The sequence below is a fragment of the Argopecten irradians genome, chromosome 7, assembly GCF_041381155.1.
Source record: "Argopecten irradians isolate NY chromosome 7, Ai_NY, whole genome shotgun sequence".
NCBI classification, from domain to species: domain Eukaryota; kingdom Metazoa; phylum Mollusca; class Bivalvia; order Pectinida; family Pectinidae; genus Argopecten; species Argopecten irradians.
The window spans coordinates 16,173,883-16,195,950 of record NC_091140.1 but is presented as its reverse complement, the minus strand read 5'-3'; the positions used below and the strand labels follow the sequence as shown (position 1 = coordinate 16,195,950).

The window sequence follows — 22,068 nt, the reverse complement described above, 5'->3', positions numbered from 1 at the left end:
ATTACCGTATTTTCCGGAGTATAAGCCGCTACTTTTTCCCCTGAAAATCGGGAGTGTGGCATATACACAAGTGCGACTTATCTGTGGACGAAAACCAAAATCTGACGATGTTTTGGCATTATTACGTTGTGATTCACATGTGAAAATTGTAAGTTTTACTCGCCAGTTTTGTAAAGTTATACATCGAACAAATCACTGTAAAAGTGTTTAAAAGATAAAATATGCAATGAAAATATATTAACGATGAAAAATGATTACATATCAGATGCATATTCATTCGTAAAATTGTTTAATTCAAGGAAAATCCGCCGACTGAAACGTGTTTGTTTACTAGCGCAACACAATAGCGGTTTAGTAAAGTTATACATCGAAAATATCACTGTAGAAGTGTTTAAGCGATATAATATGTGATGAAAATATAATAAAGATAAAAATAATAACGTACATTATAGCGATGTTAAAAAGCACCAAACAGTCGTATAAAAACATCATTTAATCGATCTCTGCAGCGGCAAACACCACGAAATCATATCCGGAAGTTTACAAAAATAAGGCTTCGGTGAATTGCATCATGGGATGGCAAGTTGAGAGAGAACACTCTAAACGAAGTCAATTTTAGGTTAATGATAGTCTTGATAATAAAGTAATCCTATACACATCAATATAATTAATACGCGAAGTATATCAAAATAGATATAAAAGAAAATCGTATGCATATTGAGGAAAGTATTTTAACCGGCATGTTGAAATATGAGAGAGAGAGTAAGCGTGAATTCCTACGGCCGCCATGTTTGTTTACACACAAGAAGTCTTACGTAATGGCAGAGTAAACAACGAACAGAAACATGACCAAATCAATTTTGCTAAAGATATTTATATCATTGTGAGTTTTATTTGTTATACATTTACAGAACAAGTTTACAGACAGTTTTCGTGATTCTAATCGATCGATAAGCATTACCGTGCTTCATCAGAGATCGATCGTATACACAGAGGGTTGCGTGGGTGCATGGGCCTAACTTTTGGTTGCGGCTTATGTAACGGTGCGTCTTATGTGTGTACAAAACCTGAAAAAATCGTAAAAAAGGCCTCTGCGGCTTGTACACAGGTGCGACTTATTGTCCGGAAAATACAGTAGTTATGTGCTGCATTATACTAAATGATACATGGTCAGAGCTACTCTTTGTTTTGCGACCAAGAGGATGTTCGTTGAAATTGGGGAAATATAAAAAAAAATTCTCATGGAAATCGTCAAAATATTATTCCCACATAATTGATAATTTACACTGTATTTAATGCTGATGTTAATACAATATGTTAAGTATACCAACAGCTTTTGTCCTGAGTGACCATGAAAAGATCAGGTGATAATTCATCTTGATGTTCAGATTACAAAAGTTACAACAAAATAGACTTACTTTTGACCTGAATGAGCACGGAGAGAGGCGATGATCTCATCTACAGTCCTCTCCACTCTGGGCTTCACTTCCGTCTCATCCTCTTTCTCTTTACCCTTTCCTTTTCCCTTTTCTGAAATCAAAAGTTACCACTCTGTGTGTTAATTTTAAAATAACTTATACATGTAGTGTATTTCAATAAATGAACTTTTTTTTTCAGAAAACAACAATTATCTTTTCTGTGTAATTAGGCCTATCAAAGAAGACCAGGTGCTAAAACTAACTTATTTATGCATGCTATTAATATTTGCATATTTTGAGGCCAATTCTGTATTTGCATATCACAGAGTTATCTGCCCTTGCGGGTAGGTATTGATTGTGACGTCATGTGTTTAAAAGCGTAACGTCATACTTTTCGGCAAAATGACGTGAATTGCGCTCACCAAATAATGATATAACAATCGATACCTACCCACAAGGGAGCTAACTCAATAATATGCAAAGACGGAATAGGATATTATAAAATTCTTTCAAACACAAGTAAAATAGAAGCATAGGAGTCTAGAATGTAAATACAAAGTGTTGTGAAAAAGTCATTTGGCAGAAAATACAAAATTATGTCACAGCATAAAATAAGTTGTTTTACATTTTTCGAAATTTGGTGACTTTTAGCAAAGATATCACTATATTATTTAATTTCTGTTTGATATAAAATAATTTTGTTAACTTTGAGGTATTAATTTTACATTCAAGAAAGAGTTAAAATTGAATCAAATAATTAAAATGATATGTCAATTGAGCGCCATTACAAGATTTGTTCTTACAATTCCTTTAAATTTCCTTGTATAGTCAAAGCTGTCTATAAAGACCACCCAAGGGATGTCTTGGCGTCGAATGGTCTTTATACACTGGGCAAATTGTGTTTTAAAAGACCCTTAAAAGTGATTTTATTAAGCAGGTGGTCTTTTTACAGGGGTGATCACTAAGGCAGCTTTCAATGTAAATTGTAATATTTCTTTCACCACTATTCCACCAACCTTTGGCAGATTTTTTACTGTCCTTCTTTCCATCCCTCTTCCTTGGCGACTCCTTCTTTTTGCCTGATTTATACAGAGCCTCAGACCCTGGTCTAGATATCCTTCTGGCCTCCTCGAGGAGATCCTTAGAGGACTTGGCCTTCAAATTTTATCAAGAAAAATTTAGATTGACTGACTTATTGGTTTTCATATGAGGTAGTCAAGATTATATATAAGCATCAAAAAACTAAAATTGATAACAACAATAACTACATCATACACAACTCACAGCCCTCTCATCCCCTTACCAGTAATACTTACATCTCCACTCACAGCCCTCTCATCCCCTTACCAGTAATACTTACATCTCCAGTCACAGTCCTCTCATCTCCTTTCGAGTAATATTTACATCAAAACTCACAGCCCTCTCATCCCCTTTCCAGTAATACTTATCTCATGACTCACAACCCTCTTATCCCCTTCCCAGTAATACTTACATCACGACTCACAGCCCTCTCATCCCCTTTCCAGTTATACTTACATTCCGACTCACAGCCCTCTCATCCCCTTTCCAGTTATACTTACATCTCCGACTCACAGCCCTCTCATCTCCTTTCGAGTAATACTTACATCACAACTCACAGCCCTCTCATCCCCTTTCCAGTAATACTTATCTCATGACTCACAACCCTCTCATCCCCTTCCCAGTAATACTTACATCACGACTCACAGCCCTCTCATCCCCTTTCCAGTAATACTTACATTCTCGACTCACAGCCCTCTCATCTCCTTTCAAGTAATACTTACATCACAACTCACAGCCCTCTCATCCCCTTTCCAGTAATACTTATCTCATGACTCACAACCCTCTCATCCCCTTCCCAGTAATACTTACATCACAACTCAGAAACCCTCTCACCCCCTTTCCAGTTAAACTCACATCTCGACTCACAGACCTCTCATCCCCTTTCCAGTAATACTTACATCACGACTCACAGCCCTCTCATCCCCTTCCCAGTAATACTTACATCACAACTCACAACCCTCTCATCCCCTTCCCAGTAATACTTACATCACGACTCACAGCCCTCTCATCTCCTTCCCAGTAATACTTACATCTCGACTCACAGTCCTCTCATCTCCTTCCCAGTAATACTTACATCCCAACTCACAGCCCTCTCATCCCCTTCCCAGTAATACTTACATCTCGACTCACAGCCCTCTCATCCCCTTTCCAGTAATACTTACATCTCGACTCACAGCCCTCTCATTCCCTTTCAAGTAATACTTACATCACAACTCACAACCCTCTCATCCCCTTCCCAGTAATACTTACATCACAACTCACAAACCCTCTCATCCCCTTCCCAGTAATACTTATATCACAACTCTCTCATCCCCTTTCCAGTTATACTTACATCTCGACTCACAGACCTCTCATCCCCTTTCCAGTAATACTTACATCACGACTCACAGCCCTCTCATCCCCTTCCCAGTAATACTTACATCACAACTCACAGCCCTCTCATCCCCTTCCCAGTAATACTTACATCACAACTCACAGCCCTCTCATCCCCTTCCCAGTAATACTTACATCACGACTCACAGCCCTCTCATCTCCTTCCCAGTAATACTTACATCTCGACTCACAGCCCTCTCATCCCCTTCCCAGTAATACTTACATCACGACTCACAGACCTCTCATCCCCTTCCCAGTAATACTTATATCTCCAGTCACAGTCCACTCATCCCCTTCCCAGTAATACTTACATCCCGACTCACAACCCTCTCATTCCCTTCCCAGTAATACTTACATCACAACTCACAGCCCTCTCATCCCTTCCCAGTAATACTTACATCATGACTCACAGCCCTCTCATCCCCTTCCCAGTAATACTTACATCTCCAGTCACAGCCACACTCATCCCCTTCCAGTAATACTTACATCCCGACTCACAGCCCCTCACCTTCCCAGTAATACTTACATCTTGATCACACCTCTCATCCCTTTCATAATACTTACATCCCGACTCACAGTCCTCTCATCTCCTTCCTCCTGGGCCTGCATGGCAGTCTGTACATTTTCCATATCCTGGTCGAGGCCAGCGATGACATCGTCATATTGACTATAAACACCATCGTCGGGTAGGGAGATGTTTTCACTCTGTAGGGACGACCGTATACTGGTGGCACTGTGGGCTGTGAAAACAAAGCAAGGTGTAATGGTACATACTTTGATATGTTGCTAATGATATCCATATTATAGCATTGGAATTGGAAATTAACTTTTTCTACCTGCATCCACAGCTACGTAGTTCAAACAAAATCTTACAAAATTTCAGTTTCTACGACTTTGTGACTCCAACTCCCGAAGTGTTTGAATTACCAAGTTATTTAAACATTTAACTACATGTATTGATCTCAGGGCTTTGCAGGCTTATATTTACATTTCTTAGATATTTTGATGGTCATTGCTGATAGATTTTGAGGTTAAATAAAGAAAACTATCCTCAGGAGATATGAGAAAACCATAGTACATGAAGAAAAGCCACCACCAACTGTCAGCCAGACCCAGAGTTAGTGGGCTCATATTTCAGGACAGTTTATAATCAGTTGACCACATACCATGGCCATATTAAATAGTGAAACACAGAAACTCTCAGTAACATACCTGGTGTCTGTAACCGTTTTTTGAGAGGTTTCTTCAGTGAAGATGGGTGTGGGACAGGTTTTTGTCTCTCCTTGAACTGGACCCCTCTGGCTGTTCCCTCTGAACTTACAATAGCAGGTTTTTTGTACCAATCCCTATCAGACAGAATCAAAGGTTCTTCGAGAATGGCTTCCTCGCCGTTTGGTTCAGGAGACACAGGTGAACTTGTACGCAACTTGTTTGCCTAAAATGTAAGAAACGGTCATAATTAAAAGTCAGTATCTCAGCATTTAAAAACATCTAAATCTTTCCAATGGATTGATAAAAGATAAAACACTTTTGTTGACAAAAAATGTTATCAGATAAGGCAAAGTACAGATATAAAGGGAAAATATGTGTTCAATAACAATGATATTAATACTACAAACTAATTTAAACAAAAATGTATAACTGAGTAACAAACAATAATTCTATTCAAGCTGTTAGATGTGTTTGAGAAGAATCAAAGGAGATATGTTTGCTTGTTTCTTTAATATTCTAATCATATACAATAGAACAGGTATGGTTTTTATAAGAATAGCCTGAAATGTGAGCATAATGTCAGCAAAAAATACAAAGAACCGTGTGTTGATGGTTCTCTCTTATTTGGTGATTCTCACTGAAACATACTTACCATCGCCATCTGGTCGAGCATGGAGTCTTTATCAACAGATGCTGCCTGTCCCTGTAGGATCACTTTCAGGGCTGGTACATCCACACTGAAAACGTCAAAGGTATATACATATATATAGATAGCGAGCCATTCAATGGCAAAGGCATATACATGTATATAGATAGCGAGCCATTCAATGTCAAAGGTATATAGGTAACAAGTTATTCAATGTCAAAGGTACAAGTAACGAGCTATCCAAGCATTTCATTGATTCTGAAGATATGAATACCCAGATAAAAGACAGGGTCGACACCAGACAGGACATCTACATTTTTTTTTTTGCAACTTCATTGTTAATTTCAAATCATCTTATCATCACTGAAGTTTAACAACATAAAGTAAAGTCAATGGTGTAGGGAAGCACATCACTGTTTAACGTGTTATTTTCATAATTTTGCAGACATTACTTACACAGCTAGGTTATATGTCTTCACGTCCAATTCACATGAAGAAATATTGCCTGTGTATGTGCAAAACTTTGATTCACAAAAAAAAAAGAAAAATGTATGAATTATGTATACCCTTTAGTTATGACAAAATCACAAAATTCAAAACCAATGAAACATGATTTTCTCATTTTTCGTTCAAAATCACAGAAATAACAGGCGGTTTCAACTTTGTGGATTCACTGATCTAACAGATAGCACTGCGTCGTTCAGACTTTTCAGCCAAGAGAAAACTCCAAAGTGGTGAAATAGAAAAAGAGATTACCTTTGTCTGGCTGGGGTGACTCCAACAGAAGTTACGTGAGGCTTCTTCAGCTCTGTAACATAAAAATATTGTTCTCCTGTTAACTATAAATCTTGTATCTGAAATCAGTACCATAAGATTGTAACAGTAGTACCAGATATGATTGATGGGTGTCTTTGATATCTTGTCAAATTATAGCAATGATTCCATATGCCTCTTAATTAGTCTATAATCATCGAACAGTGAATACACATTGCACTGATGTACCCAAAACAGGTCAACTGAAAATATCTTTTTTTTTTACATTTTTAACTTTCAATTAACTTTTAATTTTTCATATTGTACATCAATACTGGTGTATAATGTTGCTGAATCAAAGTCAACACTGATCAATGTCATTGTTTCATAAAGATCAAGCTTAGCACTCAGCATAAAGGGAGTGAGACGATTGGTTGGCCCGTTGTCACTATATTGTTCCCGAGTAGAACGTGCTTGTTTGGTGTCTTCAGCAGCATGCTTAAGATTCCTTACCTTTAGTGGTTACTATAGATTCTTTGGTATAGGGATATTTCCTTGTCTTTTCACCTAGGACCTGGGCATTCTTCCCCTTATCCAGGGGATTGTAGGCCGGTACATTTGGGACCAGCTGGAACTTTGGGTCCTACAAAGAATAATGTTTAGGAATAAAATAATATATTTATATTCGTTGCAACATTTCTATTTTTCCTACATTTTTTATGTTTCATTTTGTAACTGTTTTTTTCTATTCTTCTAAAAGCATTTCCTGCAGTCATTTCTCAGTACATGTGTACAACAAATCCATGACAATATGACATTTGGAGGCAATTTAAACACTGTACAATTTTTAACCTTTACAAGATAAAAAAAAAACGGTGATTATTTATACCACATAAACAATTAATATATTATTAGGTTTTAAAAAGGAAAAGTGATAAATTATGATTTATATTGGAATGCATAGGTAAATATAAATCATATCTTAAGAATTTTTTTAAACAAAATAAAATGATTTTATGCTGAAATGAAAGTAAAAATCTATGTATTGTGTATGTTTTCTTACCTTTTTGGCCCCTTTAGCTGGAATATCATCATGAAAGACAGGCTGAGTTTTTCTCTTTTCCTTTACTTTTTTTGGGACAAACTCTGGCTGAAGTCGCCTATATCAAATAAATACTATCAAATGAAAGTCATTTATCTTAATCCAAAATGGCAAAAACAAATATAAACTGTGACTTATAAGATTTTTTTTTTTACATCTAAAATGTAGTGAAAATAGTATTTGTTAAATAAGGCTATTTATAAGATTTATAGCTCCTGTGAATTTGCGCAAAAGTTTCAAGGAAATACAAAATACTGGCACAGAAAAGTAACATTTATACACACAGACTGTCAAATGTACCACACAGAGATGTCACACTACATAAATCTAACCAACGATGGACAATGTTACATATTCGCGGCAGTTAGATTTTACAGTTTACTGATCCCTACAATTCATGAATATAATATATTACACTACTATTGTTCTTAGGTGCATTAATGATTTTCTTAATATTTCGTTGGTGTTTCAGATTTCAGGGATTTGAATGAAAATTTGAATATAGCAAAAATAAACACCCACAAAATTTATTCACTATCAGTATCCATACTTACTTTGATGTGTACTCCTCTTCATCTAGTGGCTCTTTACTTTTCTGCTGTTTGTTGTAAATAATCTCCGTCACAGACTTCTTGGCCACATCATCCAATTCATGACGCAGTGTTAACTCTACCTGGCGATTGGTGCCGTACCTGAAGGCTCCTCGCGGATCCTTTTGGTTAGGGAATAGCTCTTCACCCGGCATATTTAACTGGCTGATGTTTCTTTAGTCTGAAAATAATAAAGCATATAACTTTACTATATAATGTAACTTGTCTACACTTGATGTTACCAGGACCAGCATATTTGGCCAATATAGTAAGATTTCCAGATTGTGCAGGTTTTAATAAGTACAAAATTATTGAAGATCCATTAATTTGAAGGGCAATGAGTATAATAAAATTATCTGATACTTCACATAAAACAATCTCAGAATCACAAAATTACTTTGTGTTGCTAATGGTACATGGAGTTGTCTGTCAATTCACTTTTTATACATATCTAACAGTTCTAATTTGGGTCAATACGGGGGTATGAGATCCCAAAACAATGTGGTTAAGTACAATCTACGGTTGATTAGTCCTACCTTATGGTGATTATGACGTCACGAAACTCAGTCACTGAAAATGATCACGTCATAATCACCCGATGGTGGGACTAATCGACGGTAATTTGCACTTTACCTACATCATTTAGAGATCTTGAAACCCCCGTATTACCATGCAGCGACCAGGTAACTGAATTGGAATAGTGTTCAGAAGTCCCAGTTTCAAGCGAAGCCCAGATATGACAGTGCATTTTCCTGGACTTCAAAAATTAAAAGAATCTTTCTCTGTTTTAAGAGTTTTGACAACGAAATCACAAACCAGGAGACAATTCACGAATGTCCAACCTGAAGCTCAGATCATGATTAAACATCATATTTAGAAACTCTCCTGGGGGTTGAGTTATCATTGTCATATTCCCAATGTAGTGAATATTTAGTTATTTCAAACAAATATGGCATACTACCGTTAAACTCAATCACAAAATTCTTTTAGTCTGACCAAAACAAATTCCGCTCAATGTCATTTGATCAGGTCTGGTAGCACAGCTAAATCTGGAAATATATGTATATGTAGCTATGATCCTTGCTAGGTCTAAAGTTAGAAGCTTCTTGACCAACTTGAAGTTAGGCTATAATTTGACAAACTAAAAGTGATTTGAGTTAGCTTGGATAATGAAACTGGATGTTTGATTTAAAGTGGGTTGTTGTTGATATATGTTTCTTAAAAACATTATTAACAAAAGAAAATATATATCGATGGCTTAAGATGAGGTTACAACACCAAACATATGCAATATTTCCTGTCTAATATACGATATCAGTGGAGATTCATTTCGCTGTTTTGCCGTCTGGCGCAGTGATAGTCAACTACCGCGCGGCATTTAGGACGACGGCGGGAAACATAAGACGACCCGCGTTATAAAAATTAACATTTTATTTATTCTAATTAAACAGTTCTGAAGGTGATGATAAGTGTGCTAGTAAACGTATAGTTAATAACTTCTGCGACTCTACAAAATTATTGATCTCGTTTTACAATCCAATTTTAAAAATTAAAAGCCGTTTCGGAAAGGTAGTGGCCCTTTAAAGTGGGTTGTTGTTGATATAGAGTTGATCGAAAAAGGTATATGCGGTAAGCAATACAGTACTGTAGGCCTTCGTCATGTTCAGTGTTCGATTTTCAAAATTAACGTTATCTTATGTCAAGTATCAAGAGCACCTGTTTAAGATGGTGCGTGGAATTATGTTGCTAGTTTTGGAAAATATATTTCAAAATCTTGCCTAAACTGTACTCTACCTGTCGTGAATGTAGTTGATGTCATTCAAAATGTTGATATCGGCTTAAATGCCTTTGCCTTCATGGCGTCGATAGCATCAACCTGATAATGTCCGCCATATTGTTTACAGTGTGGTTGACTACAAAATATCGCGACAGACGAGATTTGCTTCATGAAACGTAAGTTACAAAATCTTAAAAAATGTTAGTCTAGTAAAAGTTTTTATGTTTGACAAACGAGATTTGCTTCATGTTCAGGTCAAAGCCACCAAATGTTACTTAGCACACGAATCAATATTCGACATGGATTGCTTACCGTTTGCTTCGCATGGGCGATTGTAACAGTTGAACAGAGAATAGTACGAATAATTGTATAATTGACAAACCACAGAAAAATAATATCACAAAGTAAACACATTCTTTTTTTTTCTCGGAATAGCAGTAGATCTATATATTTATGTTTACTAATCATTAACTTTAAGTTTATAGCCAATCAAAGATGACGTTACAAAAAGTTACGTCATTTCTGATTGCCTTAGTCTAAACTTAAGTATAAGTTTGTTTCATTATCATGGGCAAGAAATTGACCAATCAAAGACCTTCAGCGCTTTCCTTTGAACATAATGTTAAGAATGATGTCCAACTTCAAAGCCATACATTCATCTGGTACTGAACTTTAATTTTTACTGTGTAAAAATACAACTACCAAGAGGGAATTATCACGTCTGAAGTACAACAAAGGAGGTTATGACAAAATGAGGGAATCTATACCGAAGGACTGGGAAGAGTATATAAATGGAAGTGTAACTAATATGTATAAAAACTTCACAGATATTATAAAAGGTCTGGAAGAGACATACATCACCAAATATAACTTAAAAAACCAAATACAACTATTAACCATATGCATGTATAATTAACCAAATAAAACTACTTACAAATAAGGCTTTTTGGACGATAGATGTCACCACACGTCTGCTTACACCATGTAAAGTTTGATAGATACGGGAGATTCTAATGGGAAGCTACTAGTACATTGGGTAAAATGATCTTTCAATCTGGATATGTGATCATAGAGTTAAATATTAAATGTACCGATAAATGATTAGATAGTGCAAACAGGAAGCAGAGGAGCCCCATCAGGCAGAGCGTACTTGACATTCCACTAATTATTTTTAATATATGGTAAACGACATACCTCAGACGCTGCTAACCTGTAAACTCACAAAGCTTTCGTGCAGGACGTAAACCAAAGTTAGTACTCAGCATCAAGTACAATAACTACGATAGTCATGAGCTCTCAACGAGCAGACATAATAACAACAGTAACTTAAGGTGGACAAAGACCTGGCTTATGCGAACTCCAATATAGATAAGTGCAAAACATATTGTTAAATCGGACTTATGGAGTCAACAAATATCATCAAGTTCAACTATTGGAGTATGCCATACACGAAGAATTGACACAATTCAGAGAGAAACTACATCTGAAAAAGACGCCCAGGGGTAGACTAAAAACGTCAACAAATTAAGCTTTTTATCTGGAAACATGTAATAACAATAACGCAACAGCGAAAAGCAATCAATAAATTCAGGGGGTGTAATCATTCAAAAAATTCCACCTTACATGGACCCAGATGTATTCAATATAATGTTCAAGTTCACTTGTAAGACCCCACCTAGAGAATGGTTTTAAACTAAATGGTCCCCAATGGTTACCAGAAAGACCAACAGAAGCTATTTGAAAACGTCCAGAGAAGAGCAACTAAAAGGATACCCTCCCTAAAGGGACATCCATTATTGTGAGAGAACTAAGAAAACTTGAGCCTCCCACCGCTTGCGAGTAATGGAGAAAAAGGATCCGACTTTGATTCAAACGTACAAAATCTATTCAATTAAATTTAGATTCTATAGGACTCAAGAAGGATGTTTCGACATAACAACAAACACAGCTACTAGATGGAATTGCCAATAAAATCTTTAAGAAGTACCTTCAGACTAAACTCAAAGCAGAAACTTTCTTTTCGAACCTGTGTGGGTGAAACCTATGGATATGCGTCCTTCCTAACGACGTATCGAGTTGCACCAAATATGTCTAAATCTTCAAAAGCAGACCAGAACAACCATTTGAAACATATCCAAGCAAGTTACGCCTCCGAACTGAAAGCTGTGTTTTAACCAAGGATCGTTATCCAACATAATTAAGTATTAAGGCCAAATTTTTATAGTGACAATCAAAAAACTGGCCTAAAATTATAAGTAACTTAGCCCAATTAATCTAGAAATTTAGTTTAATGTGAGTCCACAAATCAAACGTTTAACTATAGCCCAACTGGTTGTCAATAGATGTCTGGGGAAAGCCTCACGCCCCCCGCCCGGTCCCCGCCAAAATAAAACTATTAACCACATGGGCCGCTGGTCGGTGGCTTTTCTCTCCGGACACACCGGCTTCCCTCCACCATCTAAACTTGGCCATGTCCTTACATGACCCTGGCTGTTAATAGGACGTTAAAATAATCAAACCAACCAAACCAACTATTACCGACACTAGAAAAGATAGAATAACATAATAGTCTAAACAAGAAGTCATAAAAGACGCAGGAAAAAATATATACTTCTGATTTTGAACAGAAGCAAAGTCATGTGGTTAATAGTAAATCGTCGGGGGACAGGAGACACCAACTACCTCTCAATAAAAGCATCATAGAGAAAATCCACAAAAAAACGTCGAGCGTGGCAAAGGTACATGGAAACGAGAAGCGAGGCCAAACATAAAGAGTATGCTAAAATTAGAAATCATGTAAAATGAGAACTGCGAAAAGCCAGGAAGGGAATGGAACAGAATATAGCAGAAAATATCAAATTGCATCCAAAACGGTTTGGCAGTACGTAAACTCGAAAAGAAAAGTGAGAACAGGGATATCTGATCTTAAAGGTTTAAACGGGGGTGATCAACAGATGGCGGTTTAAGATAGTGACAAAAGCCGAGATTTACACAGGAGACACCTGGAGACCTACCGAATTGTCGAGAGCTATTGAACACCCCTTTGAGGAAATTATCTGCAACCCACAAATCGTAGAAAAACTTTTAACAAATTTGAACGAAAACAAATCACAGGGAGCAGACAAAATGCACCCTAGAGTATTAAAGGAACTAAGACAATTTATCAGTAAACCCCTAGTGGAGATATTCGATCGTTCACTGCAAGAAGGGAAACTACCACACTTGAATGGAAAGAAGCCAACATAACTGCTATATTTAAGAAAGGTTCAAAATCAGAACCAGGAAATTATAGACCTGTTAGTCTCACAAGCGTTATTGTCAAAACCCTAGAAAAATTAGTTAGGAATAGTATAGTTAAGCACATGGACAATAATAATCTCTTAAGTGCGAAACAATTTGGATTCGTCTCGGGACGATTCCATGCAACTGCATCTATTACCCGTTCTGGAGGTTTGGTCAGACTTTGTAGATAAGGGTACGGAATTAGACGTTATATACATGGATTTCAACGTATTTTAACACAGCTTTTGGGGTTCGATGTGAGCAAAACTATTGTCAACTGGAGAGGAGATTTTATAAGTAACAGATGCCAACGTGTAATTGTTAATGGCGAGACGTCAAAAAATCTATCCTGTAATTTGCGGAATCCCACAGGGAAGTGTGTTGGGTCCGATTCTTTTCGTAATGTATATAAATGACCTCCCAGACATTCCAACATCACCATCGCCATATATGCAGACGACACGAAGCTATACAGGCAAATCAAAACAAATGAAGATGAAAGAATCCACTCCATCTATGTTTAAATTGTTATTTAAAGCACTAGTTAGGCCACATTTAGAGAGTATGCAGCTAGCGTATGGAATCCGTATCGGACAACAGATATCAATCTAACTGAAAAAGTACAAAGAAGGGCGTCAAAGCTGATCCCAGGGTTAAAAAACTTAACTTACGATGAAAGACTAGAGAGGCGGAATCTTCCAACACTGCAGTACCGGAGAACAAGAGGGGACATCATTAATGTGTTCATAATTGTTTGGGGGGGGGGGGGGGGGGGGCCGGGGTTCTCCCCGGGAAGAAATTGTACGATATTGTTTGGCAAAGTTGAGTTTTACGATGCATTTTGTTGAATTTGCGAGCGCCGAAGGTACGATATTTTGGTGTTTGGGGGTCCGGAGGTCTCCCCCGAGAAAAAAATGTTACGATTTGGAATGGCTGAGATGAGTTTTACAATGTATTTTGCTGATTTTAAAGCGTTCTTAATACGGTAATTTTTCGATTTAAAGTTACCTGCATTTAGAAACGATAATTGTAAGTGACGTCATATCATTATGTAACCCAGCTCGATCTGAACATACCGGATTCACACCATCGTCGAATTGTTGTGTAACTCAAAATAATAATGAATTAATTGTCTAAGACGTATCAACAAATTAATCTTTTAAGAAGCATTTTATTGAAATAGTATAATCCCTTGATGGACATTTTTAGTCTAGTTCGTGTGTATTGAATTTTCATTATTAAAGATTTGAACACTACGTGCTTGAACGTTTTAGTAAACGCGCCGCCAAAATTTTCTGAAATGAAGTACAAAAAGGTGCAGGAGGACATTTTTTTCTTCTTTCAAATGTGCATTTTTAGAACATTTCACTCGGCGAAAATGGAGGGGGGCAAAAAGACATGTTTGTCCCTCGGTCCTGGGGAACGGGCAAGGCCCTGCCCCCCCTCCCCCCTCCGCTTTCTACGCCACTAAAGGGTCACATTTTCCTGTTTCATTAAGAATTAAACGTCTTTCAGTTGGCATTCATATTGGCTATGAATAGCAACTGAAAGACGTTCAGTGCTTATATTTAAATTTGGTTACAATCTTATGATGACATCCCAAAGAATTTTGCATCTATAATGAAATTGTCATTCGTTATCGTCATGAATGGAACATCCATTTGAGCAGCCGTCTTTCGTGATCGGTGACACGACAATTGTGACGTCACAATGATAATGACGTCATAATAAGCGTTTGAGGTTCATTGTCTATATGACTGCCAACTGCGTTTGGTAAGGTTACATAGTGGGACTGCAATGAAAATGTAAATTTTATGCTATAAAATGTTGTTCACGTCAATAAAACGAGATGATTTAACGCGTTAACTTTAAGTTTATAGCCAATCAGAAACGTCGTTATATCATCCTCGATATTCTAGGGATTACAATCACTGTCGTTATATCTACCCCAGCCTTTCACAAACTGCTGTCACACACAGTTTTGCTATTATCCACAGATGAATATATGTAAGCATTAAAATCAGAAGTATATATTTTTCCCTGCGTCTTTTATGACTTCTTGTTTAGACTATTATGTTATTCTATCTTTTCTAGTGTCGGTAATAGTTGGTTTGGTTGGTTTGATTATTTTAACGTCCTATTAACAGCCAGGGTCATGTAAGGACATGCCAGGTTTAGATGGTGGAGGGAAGCCGGTGTGTCCGGAGAAAAGCCACCGACCAGCGGCCCATGAGGTTAATAGTTTTATTTGGTTAATGGTTGTATTTGGTTAATGATTATACATGCATAGCGATAATAGTTGTATTTGGTTTTTTAAAGGTATATTTGGTCAAAAGTTGTATTTAGTTAAAGTTATCTCTGGTTGCTGATTGCTGGTTATCGACACACTTGCTCTAGTGCCAAAGTCATATAAGTTTCTCATATACATGGTGCAATCTACCATCATGTGCTTAGTACAAATACGTTTCTTATCTATCACAAAGTTCACCTGGTCATATGATCACTAGATCACGTGGACCCACAGGGATCTGAGAATTAGTTACATATTATATAGTTATGGACCCACCAGAGTGCCTAAAGACCATTTGAGACGTTTTAGAGGTCTAGATCAAACGGTAAAAAACATACTCTACATAGTACTACATGTATGTAGAGTACTATGAAGAGTATGACTTTTACCGGTTTTTTTTATATCTAGACATATAAAACGTCTAAAATTGTCTTAGTTGCACTCTGGTGGGTCCATGATTATATAATCAGTAACTAATTCTCAGATTCCTGTGCGTGGACCTAGTTTTGATCTATCAAGGTCTGTAGAAAACGAACTCCATGTATATAACATAAAGAGATTTAACTGGGCCATATTTGAAAACTACGAATTCCATCATCCGCCCCAGGAGTCTTTGCCTTGTCCACCCGCCCTAACTACAGATGCTGGGTTCTGTGTGTTGTTCTTTTCGGTTAATACGGATTCAAATTCAAATTCTTTCACTTTTGGCTTTACAACAAATCAGTTTTGTACAGATACATGCATTATACATACATATATTCTCACATAATCTAGTCAAAAGCGAATAACAAAGGTAGACAATCTAATAAGATTACCATGATGTGCCTTAATACAGCTGGCTAACTTGATTGAGTTATAAAGTTTTACACCTGCTAGATATTATCAGACCATGTACCATTTCAATGTCAAGCTAAATGATAAAGAGTGATATGAAGTTAAAAGCCAATTGTTTCGTTTTCCTGACTCAAAATAAACATGGAGAGCTGATGACGTTATAACAGTTGCGGAAAAATCCGGAGTACTGGACCATCTACATCGCAATGTGGCGGGAACATCCGGAGTACTGGACCATCTACATCGCAATGTGGCGGGAACATCCGGAGTACTGGACCATCTACATCGCAATGTGGCGGGAACATCCGGAGTACTGGACCATCTACATCGCAATGTGGCGGGAACATCCGGAGTACTGGACCATCTACATCGCAATGTGGCGGGAACATCCGGAGTACTGGACCATCTACATCGCAATGTGGCGGGAACATCCGGAGTACTGGACCATCTGTACCGCTAAGTGGCGGGAAAATCCGAAGTTCTGGGCCATCTACAGCGCTTAGTAACAGGAAAATCTGGCGTACTTGGTCATCTATATCGCCAAGTGGAGAGAAAATCCGGAATATTGGGCCAACTACACCGCCTCGTGGCGGGAAAATCCGAAGTTCTGGGCCATCTTCACCACCTAGTGGCGGGAAAATCTGTAGAACTGGGCCATCTACAACGCCTCGTGGCGGGAAAATCCGAAGTTCTGGGCCATCTTCACCACCTAGTGGCGGGAATATCTGTAGAACTGGGCCATCCACACCGCTATGTGGCGAGGAAATCTGGAGTTCTGGGCCATCTATATCGCCAACTTTTACCGTCTTAAAGTCAGCAGTCTTCAAACCCGGAATCACATGTAACAATATAGCACTATAGAAAGGACAAGAGAACCACTATATAAGAAGACACAGCACTAATATACCGCAGACTCCCAAAACACACACCTCACACTTTTTACAGTGATCCGAGAATCATTACTTGCCTGTTACAGTTTATTTAATTAAGCATACTTTTTGATAACTTTTGGGTTTATGAAGTCATTGATAAAAAACCGAAGGACATTATTTATAGACGCTGATACGATGCAGGATGATTTTTAAATGTTCCATAGTCACGATACAAAGTACCAGTAGTATATATTTTATCCTGCAACTGTCCCACATACTGACCGATAACTACTGCCGGATAAACTTGTGCTTTATTCCGTCGATACGATATGCTTTATCCGTCAATACGATCACGTGAATTTGTTCCATATCTGACGGAACTTTTTCTAACTTGACCCAGAACTTGAACCTTACGGTGAATGAAACGTCATTCAGTCCCGCTAAAACGTGACGTCACATTCATCGAAATGACGTCATTTTTTACGATATCGAAAATCTCGTATGGCGGTGTCGTCTTTTTTCTTGGCTCATGACAAAGGTATGTATTGTTAAGTAATTCTTAAATGAATATTGGTTTTTATTTGAGTATTTTCATTTCCTTTCAGTGATATATCACCCTGAATAGAATTACGGTTACTGTTTGTGAATGCGCTTATTTATTTCCCACGGCAGAAAAAGGAGTACACTCTCATTCGGTTAAGTGAATGAATCTTTACCTCCGCATCAAAGAAGCGTCTCGCTTCGAGCGAAACAAAGTAAGGAACTGTCAATTTGCTTTCGTTTTGAAAGCCATAATGGTTGCAGGATAAACAGAATACACGGTTAGTATCTTACAATACAAGGTTTATTTTGGTGCTCGCTCGACACGGAAAGCCGAGATGACTCGGCAAAGCCTCGTCATCTCGGCTTTCCTAAGTCTCGCACCAAAATAAACCTTGTATTGTAAGATACTAACCGTGTATTCTCTATTACACTTGCTAGGCTTGGTCACTATACGCTAATACTAGCCGATTTTGTTTACCATATAGGGATTGGATTGCGCTTTTATGTTAACCATGCTTGTATGGAGCAATTCCTCTAAGAATATATTCTATGGGGCGCGTTAGCGCCCCATATTGAATATATTCTTAGAGGAATTGCTCCATACAAGCATGGTTAACATAAAAGCGAAATCCAATCCCTATATTTACACTCACATGACTTTTTTCATTTATATTTTATGCAATAAAATCGTCATTTGAATGTGACGTAATTATTCAATAAAAGTCGGTCAAAAGTGGGAGGAGCTTACTCAATTGAACAGCGAATGATGACTCTTCACGTAAGGTAGAATTATTCATCCGCGACGACAAAAAGTTCAATATTTTAGTGTAAAATAAACATGACAAAACAAAGTAAATTTCAGAGATAATTTTATTTAATCAGATCAGAACTTTAAATATATATTCAATTTTGCTAAAAGTTAATATATAGCGTAATAACATAAAGAATTTGTACACGGCCACATGTGTGAACTCTGTGACCGTTATTGTGCAGCGAGGCGAAGCTGACGCACGCTTACACACTTGAGTTTGCCGAAGTTGGCAAAACACCGATTTTCAAGTAGCTCAATGTGTTTGAGATGTCGTCTGACTTGACGATATTACATCCTTGGGAGCCATGTGATTATATAATCTACGCTTAGATCCATATCGCCATCGATAGATGAAACAAATTCACTTGTGTTCGATGGATATGTACAATGTATTTGTGGTGACGCGTAACTGTCAACACGTGGATTATTAGCGGTGCATGTTTTATAATACACATGATTAAATTCTCAAAGAACAAAGACAAGAGGATATGTTTATAACTGACCTCTATCAGAGGATCTTACGCCCGTCCACCTCAAAGACTCGATCGTAGGACGAACATAGGCACAGAGGTAATGTTTTCATTTGACACTCATCATTTTTAACAAAAATGAAAGCACGTCGCCCCGGTCGGGATATTTTTCCGTTTCTTTATAAAATTGTTAATTTAAAAATTGTTTGAATCATATATAAAATATAAAACATGTATTATTTTGTTTACATTCTTCCAAAATCCTATGAAAAAACAACAATATATATACGTAATGTTGCGTCAAAATGTAAACAAAGCCATGTGTTTCTTTTTAAAAAAGTAGTCCTTTTACGTTGCACAGAACATTTTCATACGCAAGTTCAAAGTTCAATGTTACCATGCAGTTATGGTAAACAAAATCGGCTAGTACTTACGTATAGTGACCAAGCCTAGCAAGTGTAAATATAACTGCATGGTAACATTGACTTTTATTGAATAATTACGTCACTTTCAAATGACGATTTTATTGCATAAAATATAAATATAAAGTCGTGTGAGTGTAAATATAGGGATTGGATTTCGTTTTTATGTTAACCATGCTTGTATGGAGCAATTCCTCTAAGAATATATTCAATATGGGGCGCTAACGCGCCCCATAGAATATATTCTTAGAGGAATTGCTCCATACAAGCATGGTTAACATAAAAACGAAATCCAATCCCTATATGTAGACTGTGATAATTTCCTGTGACGTTTGATTGATTTACGGTATACATTTTATCTACATGTGATGTTGACAATGTACCATCCATTCAAATAAACATATACACATCAGTAGATAATAAAATACATAAAGATTAGATAATACTAGTTATATATCATTTCTCGGTGAAAGCTAACCCGTCAAAATTTTGATAGGGTGATATGCAGTTACTTGTCATTTGTGTCTTTTCCTGACTCGACATAAGAATGGCGGCCCAGACTCCAGTACCGGGGTGTAGAGAACACCGAGGTCTGGGGTTTGTCTATGTCTGTAAGACGTGTAACAATGATCTTATCTGTATGGACTGTGTTGTTGGTCGCCATAATAAACACGACCTTGTCAAGTTGACCGAATTTGTATCGGAACAGACACGACAAATACAACAATATGAGGACAAACTTTCGAAAAGTGACATTCCAAAGGTAGAGAGTGACATCAAAGAAAATGAAGAAAACTTCAAAGAAAGCAGCAAAGAGTTTAGGCAGATAATTAACGATATCAAACATCATGGAGAAGAGATGAAAAAGGAAATCGACCTTCTCACTGACAGGTTAGTAAAACTCTGCAGAAATTTGGAGAAGATGAATGAAGAAATCAAAGAGAAGAATAAAAATGTACTAACAAAATATCTGACTGAGGAGTTAAGACCACAACTGGACAAGTGTCAGCGAGTACGGACTTTCGGTACAAACAATGATGCCAAAGCGTTAGCCAAAGAAATCCGGAATACTGGACCAACTACACCGCCACTCGTAACTACCTGAAAGTCCGCAGTCTTCAAACCCGGAACCATTTCCAGTGCCACCCTTGACCAGATGTTGGGTACGGTATTAGTTGACGGAAAGAACACGCCGTTCTGTCCTGTTCCACCGCGAAGAGTTATATCGAGTTTCAAACCAACATTTAATTACAGTGTGTGCCGTACATGTACATATCGTTCAGGTGACGAGGCATGGTTATCGTACTGGGATAAAGAACAGATATACAGAGTAGATCAGAAGGGGAACATAAAGGAGAAAATCGAGTGTAAGGTCAAGGTCCAATCATTGGCCGTGTCACCGTCTACAGGGAGGGTGTGGTTTTGTGTAAAGGAAGACAAAAGTATCCGAGAGATAACGTCTGATGGTAAAATAGTGACACATTTTAAGGTAGGATCGATCCCACGGTCTTTATGTATCATGCATGAAGACATGGTGGTGGTGGGGATGGAGTGGAGTGGAATCTTCATGTACACCTCAAAAGGACGGAGGGTGCACGTGACTGGTCATGTCTTCAGACAGGAGGCAGTAGTACCCCATCACATGGCGTACAGTACCACTACAGGAGATGTAGTTGTTGTTGATTCTGACAATGTATCGTTTAATACGTACATGGCGGGTAAGGAACCAAGAAAACAACCCCGGGTCATCGTGATGGATAAACATCTGAAACTGAAGTTCCAATGTCGATACATTGATACCATGGAATCACAAACAGGTGATAGTCAACAGTTCAGGTTCTACCCCCAGGATGTTTGTTTTAACGGAGCTGGTGATGTTCTTGTAACGGAATGGGTGACAAAGTCAGTGATGCTTATTGACGGTAACCATGGTCACTTCCTGAGGACCATTTACATTACTGATGGAGGTAAACCGTTGTACATCAGCCAACAGTTTGACGCCATTCTTTGGATCGGACATAACAATGATACTAGAACAATGGAAATCATCAAATACAAGAAATAAGTCGTGGTTGTTGACCCCGTCTGATCAACGTGTTTCATTGAAAAAAGTCGGGTACAACATCGTCTACATTCATACGTAACTTGACAATATATTATAACACTATTTGATCACGGGTGTGCGAAAGTGATTAAAGTATATCTGGGTTATAATTCCTAGTTACAATGTCAAAGTCAACATTTACTTTAAACTATAACCAAGATTGGACGATTTACCATGTGCTTTGTCTTTGCCGGTGATATTTCGTGTTAATTAGGACCAAATTTCCTAAATTTATCAATTAGTGTATAAAAGTCACCGCAATGCATAATGTAAACATTCATTATACATGCCCGTCGTGAGGACGAGCCTGTTGTACCAAATACATGAAAACAAATGTTCTCACTTAAGAACATTTCCAGCTGGTCCTAAGGATCGACTGACCCTAAAAGTTACTGGTCCTGACTGAAGTTTACTGGTCCTTACAAAGTTACAGTTCATCCTTGTAGTTTATAAACTACTAAAGTAATATATAGTTTTACTAACAAAAA

General features: G+C 37.5%; 5 protein-coding genes across 9 annotated transcripts in view; 4 read left to right on the top strand and 1 right to left on the bottom strand.

The window, feature by feature from the left end:
* Positions 1-10,096, bottom strand: part of LOC138327678 (uncharacterized) — a 56,191-nt gene extending 46,095 nt beyond the window's left edge. For all 5 annotated transcript variants that reach the window (XM_069273967.1, XM_069273968.1, XM_069273970.1 and 2 more), the window contains exons 1-10: positions 9,970-10,096; positions 8,140-8,356; positions 7,547-7,643; positions 6,997-7,126; positions 6,487-6,538; positions 5,737-5,821; positions 5,085-5,307; positions 4,437-4,612; positions 2,435-2,573; positions 1,419-1,530 (exon numbers count right to left, since the gene is read on the bottom strand). In XM_069273967.1, the coding sequence (XP_069130068.1) occupies positions 1,419-1,530; positions 2,435-2,573; positions 4,437-4,612; positions 5,085-5,307; positions 5,737-5,821; positions 6,487-6,538; positions 6,997-7,126; positions 7,547-7,643; positions 8,140-8,330 (1,205 nt within the window). In that variant the 5' untranslated portion in view covers positions 8,331-8,356; positions 9,970-10,096. The remainder of the gene's footprint in view (positions 1-1,418; positions 1,531-2,434; positions 2,574-4,436; positions 4,613-5,084; positions 5,308-5,736; positions 5,822-6,486; positions 6,539-6,996; positions 7,127-7,546; positions 7,644-8,139; positions 8,357-9,969) is intronic.
* LOC138327680 (large ribosomal subunit protein bL28m-like) overlaps positions 1-22,068 on the top strand; it is a 103,808-nt gene that overhangs the window by 17,242 nt on the left and 64,498 nt on the right. The window lies entirely within an intron of this gene.
* On the top strand, positions 15,413-17,219 carry LOC138327045 (SUMO-interacting motif-containing protein 1-like). Its single transcript, XM_069273036.1, has 2 exons — positions 15,413-15,468; positions 16,526-17,219. The coding sequence occupies exons 1-2, from the start codon at positions 15,413-15,415 to the stop codon at positions 17,217-17,219; spliced, it is 750 nt and encodes a 249-aa protein (XP_069129137.1).
* Positions 20,024-20,581, top strand: LOC138326829 (uncharacterized protein PF3D7_1120000-like). Its single transcript, XM_069272830.1, has one exon. It carries the CDS (start codon positions 20,024-20,026, stop codon positions 20,579-20,581), a length of 558 nt encoding a protein of 185 aa, XP_069128931.1.
* On the top strand, positions 20,633-21,541 carry LOC138326828 (uncharacterized). Its single transcript, XM_069272828.1, has one exon. The coding sequence runs from the start codon at positions 20,633-20,635 to the stop codon at positions 21,539-21,541; it is 909 nt and encodes a 302-aa protein (XP_069128929.1).